Genomic DNA, 6,346 nt, shown 5'->3' on the forward strand with positions numbered 1-6,346 from the left:
CCAAGTAGCTGGGACCACAGGCGCCCGCCACAACGCCCGGCTATTTTTTGGTTGCAGCCGTCATTGTTGTTTGGCGGGTCCGGGCTGGGGATTCGAACACGCCACCTTAGGTGTACGTGGCTGGCACCTTAGCCGGTTGAGCTATAGGCGCCGAGCCTCCTCTCTCATTCTTTATGTCATCACAATATCTTAGAATGGAAAAGTCTTGGTGGCCCGACAAGCAACACCTTCACTTTGGGAGTGTGGAAAAGCCATGTGACCACCTTCCCAACATACGAGCTCTATATCCAAGCCCTTTTCTTTCTGCAAAGCTTTAAATTTGCATGTGTACCATAGGCCTATGGTTCACTCTATAAGGGTACATGTGAATCTTTCTAAATGTAGAATACAAATATCTTAACACAACAACTAAGAAAACGACACGAAGGCTATGTTGACCAGTTTGATGAAAATATCTCAAATTGTATATAAAAACAGCACACTATACCCCATGACTGTATTAATGAACACAGCTATGGTTTAATAAAATAAATAAATAAATAAATTGGCATGTGTGCTGGGATTTATTTTGTAAGATGGTTTAAGGTTTATTTTTTTTTTTTTTTAAGAATTGGTCAGAGTGTTTCCAGTAGCAGAGAGAGAATTGCATTTGTTGCCAGGAGCACAGAGCTGAGCCCTTGTTACACCTCAGCTATACACTAGGTAAATTGGAATCACTACCCCCACACTCAAATTGGTTCCAATCTCAACACATACAACTAGGTGAACACATAACTATTAAAAAGCATGGGCATAATCTTAAATTCTCTAACGCTCTGTTTTTTCTTCTGAAAAATGGCTAAAATATGCTTAGCTTTAATGATCTTAGGAGCAGGATGTCAGTGAATACCGGCAGGCTGTGATGATGATAGTGGTCTGATGATTATTTTAAAAAAGAATTCCATACAAACTATTGTACTAACACCTGATGAAATCACAGATGTAGATGTTCCTGTCTCTGTTTCTCTGGGTATAAAACGTGACACTCCATCTGCAGGGGTGTCCTAGAGTTAAAGAATTTCCTTTAGTTATCCCCTTATGTGAATGATGACTTGGTATTTTTCTTTGTCTAGATCTAAATGTCCATGGTTGCTGGTTTATGTAAACAATGATGACCACAAACCACCTGGGCATTTGAGTTAAAGGACTCACACTGAAGAAACCAAATCTCTAATGGACCTGCAATCCTTCTGACAACAGAGAAAGGAAGAAATACTGAAGATAGTTATTAAAGCTCAGAAGACTTCTTAAAGACCTTAGAATGGGCATCTTCAAACTACGGCCCATGGGCCACATACAGCCCACCGGGTGTTTTTGCCGCCGCTGCCCATCCTGCTTAGCAGCCGACTCGTCCTGGGGTCCGCAGTCTGGCCCTCCAACTGTCTGAGGGACAGTGAACTGGCCCCTTGTTTAAAAAGTTTGAGGACTCCTGCAAAACCTGGACATTTTAACCTTAGAAGAGAAGAGAGTGGCCTGTGAAACAGGTTCTGATACAGACTTTACGTGTTTTCCAGTGAATGTTTCACTTCACTGAATATATTCACTTGTACTTTTCCATTTTAAATTATGTGAAAATAAATATTTACACTGGGCGAGCAGTAACACACTCCAGGATATATATTTATAGTCCTTGGAGTCACCAGTTCTAAAATCATACGCTACCCCAACCTCCAGAAACAACACAGTGACCTATTACTGTGAGATCTGTGACACGGTCCTGACAGGTGGCGACACCTTTACACAGGTGTGCAGAGTGGCCTGGGGGCATCAGACCACCCCTAAACAAACAAAATATATATTTGTAGAAAAAAATTATGCAAAATTCCATTTGTGAGTAAATATTATTTTCCCCCAGGTGGCCAAATATATGGAAATGAAATTAAAGAAAGCTTTACTGTTGATATGTTTATTATGAATTTATAACCTAAATCATATATAGTGTTACTCAAACACCATGATTAGAAACTTGAATTATTTTGTCTTTAAAGTTATTCTGTTCAGGATTTGATAGCATCGTGTCCTTCCTCACTTTTGTGGAGTGGTGGTGGTGTAAATGTCCAAATATTATAAAAAGCAACAGTCTGGCAATACTGCACTGTTCATGGTCTAACTTTTTATTCTTAAGAATTAACTATGGAGCAAATTCTGCTGAGAGTTTTGTTACAGGTTGTTGCTTCTTTGTGATTGCCACCAAAGTGTGTGGGAAAAAATGCACGCACAGTGCTCTGGCTTTGCGGGTCTGTAAGGTATAGCCCTGTGGGAAACACCTCATGAAAATTCACTGTTAGACCTCCCAAGGCTACTGTGCACATCCCACAAGGCACAGAATAGCCAACAACCCACTTGAAGATTAGCTTCAAGGGCCCAACTGACAAGTCGCATCACCATCACTTTCTCTCCAAAATCAACATCTTAAACCAGAAAAGTGACGTGGAAAAAAGCAAATCCATAAGTAATTTGCCCATCAAATCTCTTCCCTAAACTGTTAAAAGTCAGTCCTAAGGGAGGTTTAAATTAAAACAACCTAGCGTGAAACAGATGGTGCTCTGTCCTGTTCCTGACTGATTTGAAGTCTCACTGGGGAAGGTCCTGTCGCGTAAGGGCTCTCTCACTCTGTAATACGGCAAATAACAGGATGAATGCTATTTCTCCCTTCTTTTCCTCCTTTCCATCCCCCTTTCTCCTCCCTTTTCTCACTCACTTCCTCCCTTCCTTCCTATCCATCTACTTGTCCCACAGGTAAGATCTTAGATTTGCCGATGTTGATCCTGAGTGCAGTCAATTTATAGCATGAACCAGCAGGTAAATAAACAGTCTGTTGAGTGGAGCAGAGTTAAGCATCCTCCCACAGACAGAAAGCCAATACTACACAAATGGGGCCACAGGCGTTGGCAGCACCGACATCTGGATGCAGCCCCTGAACTGTCGTTACTCATAAGGACTCTCTCTGGATACGGTCTGCAATCTGACCTCCCCGTGGCTCACTCAAGTTTGATTCGGCAGTAGGCACAGTAAATGCATTTTAGAAACTGACAGTGAAAGATTCATGTGCTCATAATTCTCACAGAGAACCTTTCACTGACATCAAATAGCTGCCTTCTCTTGAACTTCCCGCCCTCCAGCCCCCCAGCCTTCTCCGTCCCCACCAGTCACCAGACACACACACCACCAATTAATACTTACTCACGAAGGCTTCCTCGTCCACTGGCAAACGCATCGACATGCAGAAGTAGGTGTCAGACTATTAGAGAAAGAAAGATACAAAATCTGAATTAAACTCCTGCTAGTAAGTCGCTGTAACTATGAAAAGCCTGGCCTCTACGGTTGAAAAAGAAGAGCGGGTCCCGTGAGGTGAGCTCTGGGTGACAGGAGACTGAAGGGTTGTTACCTCTGGAACTGAGGGACCCTGGAAGTTTTCCCAAGACTCTTTCCTAAACAACTTAATTATCCTTTTATAAAACCAATTACAAGTGATATTTCTAGTATTGTCAGTCAAAAGGCAACATTTTAGATGCTTGTATAGAGTGGAACAACTTAATGCATTTGGTTCTAAAATGGTAAAATTTATTTTGACCATCTTTGCTGCTTGCAAAATTAAATATTTATTTTCCTGAATCACTTTACAAATGCCCCAAATGTTAATTAGAGAAGCACATATAATGGATAAAAATTGGTCTTAAAATGTAATATTATACTTGGTTGTTCTTTCTTTAACACTTTTATGCAGTACGTGAAAGAAATCAACATTATTTCGAATTATTCTTTTCTTTCCTGTTATTGGTCTCTTATCCAAATGGTCATTTTTTCACCATTAAATATATGAATATAAAGACTACCCAGTGATAAAATTGCAATTGAAGGAGAATGGGCTTCCGTTCACCTGGGCGCTCCAGTTTCTTAATGGAAATCCACAGGCAGTGCAGTGTGTGCTGTAGTTGTTCCACGCCCGACACAGATGTGGGCTGTGCTCACTATTAGTGCATATTTCCCGCTTGTTACTGCACACTCCTAGAATCAACAGACTGGACCAACATGGATGGAGATCATCTCGGTTTCTCTCTACTTAAAAATTGTGCACCTTCAAAACCCCTTGGGCTATCACTTAACCCCAGTAAGAACAGCCCACGTCACAAAGTCTCAACACTGCAGATGCTGGCAGATGTGGAAAGGAGGGAGCATTTACACACTGCTGATGGGATGGCAAACTATACAGCCTCTCTGGAAAGAAGTATGGAGAATCCTCAAGGGGCTGAGAGTAGACCTTCCATTTGATCCCACAATCTCATTACTAGGCATCTCTCCATAAGAAAAAACATCATTTTACCATAAGGACATTCACACTAGATTGTTTATGACTTACCATAAGGACATTCACACTAGATTGTTTATGGCAGCTCAGTTCACAATCACCAACATGTGGAAACAACCCAACTCATGAAAGGATAAATAAACTCTAATGTATGTGCACCATGGAATTCTTCTCAGCCATAAAGAAGAATGGAGACTTTACAGCTTTTGTATTTAATTGGATGGATCTGGAGGACATCCTCCTAAGTAAAGTATCCCAAGAATGGAAAAACAAGCTTTCAATGTGCTCAATACTAATATGAAACTAGTGGATGAGCAGCTATAGGACCTCACAAGAAAAAAATACTCCACAATTAAACTCAATTCTGGGGGGAGGTGACGGGGAGAGAGGTGAGGAGGGACAGGGATTGGGGAGCTCTCACCTACCAGACCCAAGGTCAGGGGATATGGCAGCCTGTGAGTGAAGGGCTCAACTACAGCTGGACTTTCACCTAACACACACTGATAATATAACCTAATTGTTTATACAATTAATTGATTAATTAAAATTGTGTACCTAAAAATTGTGAATTTTGTGCCTAACATTTTACTTCTGTGTTGGGAGGGGGGTTCAAGTATTCCTCAAACAAGTACTTAACATTTGAAACATTACAAAAATGGGATTTGGTCTCAGTATATGCCAACTTTTTCTCATTTGAGCGAACTTTCATTTATTAAAAGTTTTTATGTTTGGGCTGCATTTTCTAATAAGGATTATGCGCTGGAAAATGTTGAAGGTTTCACAATAAGGAGGTTAAATCACAGAGTTGCTGGAGAAATAAACATATATCCCAAACCTAAGAAACACAGCGGCAAAACAGTGAGTGCTTATGGGCTCACAATCACGCACAAGCTGGCTCGTAGTTTTCCAATCTCTGGATTACTAGAACTACAAAACATACCTTCTCTGTGCCATTAATATGTCAACATTGGTGGTCTAATAATCTAAAAATTAATAAGCTCAAGATTCTTTTCAATTTGATCATCCTGAGCTGTGAGTTAAGTCAGGACTGAAAGTCAGTTAGCAGCTACTATACATAGTCACTGCGGCTACTGGCCAATGTGTTTCATACGTGTGAAGCAGGATTCTTAATGTTTTACTTCTATTATGCCATTTAATAGATAAAACAATCCCATCTAAGAGATAGAGATGGCATTTTAAAGATAATAATTACAAATACTTATAGAGAGTTTACTACGGGCCCTGCTATTCTAAGCTCTTTACAAATATTAACTCCTTCAATCCTCGACAGGTATTCCTATTAATCAGGTGCTATCACTGTCCCTGGTTTACAGACAGGGAGGCTGAGGCAAGTCAGGTTAAGTAACTGTGTGAAGATGCCCAAGCTAATGGCAAGGACTCTCTCCTTGGCCAAACTCTGGTCACACTCTTCTGAGCCTCTACCTTAGCCTGCAAAATCTTCAGACTCTCACCTCAAGTTATTTTGTTCACACTCCCCCTCTCCACACTCTGATAAACTTGGCGAAATGCCAGCATAGTTTCTAACAGCTCAAGGCTGCATCCCTCAGAAGGGCCCACCATCCCTTAAGATGCCTGCCTAAGAAGCATCAGTGCTGCTGGCAAAATTTATTGTTTGTTCCAGATGAAACCTGGTAATAGGTATGGGCTCCTGAACTTTCTCTTAGAGCAGTTACTTTAGAAAGCTTGTAACTATAAATCCTCCTCCGACCCTTTGAGATGTGTGCCTCTTACCGGCCCCCTGAGCATTCTGACCTGGATGGAGACGGAGCTGTGCAGCTGTGCAACTCCTGGCCCAATGGGCGTCCTGCTTCATTTCACCTGTACCTCTGCCTCCTGTCATGAGAAGCTTGTTTCTCCCCCTGGTAAGTGGCAATTAACAAAACCAGAAGTCTCCAACAGGTGGACGAGGCCCTGTCACTCCCTCAGCGCCCATGCAAACACACTCACTCCAGCCCTCACTCCCTGTCGCTCCCTCAG

The 6,346-nt window shown here is 41.6% G+C and overlaps 1 protein-coding gene across 3 annotated transcripts in view; it reads right to left on the reverse strand.

Moving 5' to 3' along the window:
- Nucleotides 1-6,346, reverse strand: part of PAM (peptidylglycine alpha-amidating monooxygenase) — a 149,315-nt gene that overhangs the window by 112,488 nt on the left and 30,481 nt on the right. For all 3 annotated transcript variants that reach the window (XM_003788932.2, XM_003788933.2, XM_012804625.2), the window contains exon 3: nucleotides 3,223-3,280. In XM_003788932.2, coding sequence (XP_003788980.1) covers nucleotides 3,223-3,280 — 58 coding nt within the window. The remainder of the gene's footprint in view (nucleotides 1-3,222; nucleotides 3,281-6,346) is intronic.

This window comes from Otolemur garnettii, unplaced genomic scaffold (genome assembly GCF_000181295.1).
Source record: "Otolemur garnettii isolate 467f Iridium unplaced genomic scaffold, OtoGar3 scaffold00030, whole genome shotgun sequence".
Classification (NCBI taxonomy): Eukaryota; Metazoa; Chordata; class Mammalia; order Primates; family Galagidae; genus Otolemur; species Otolemur garnettii.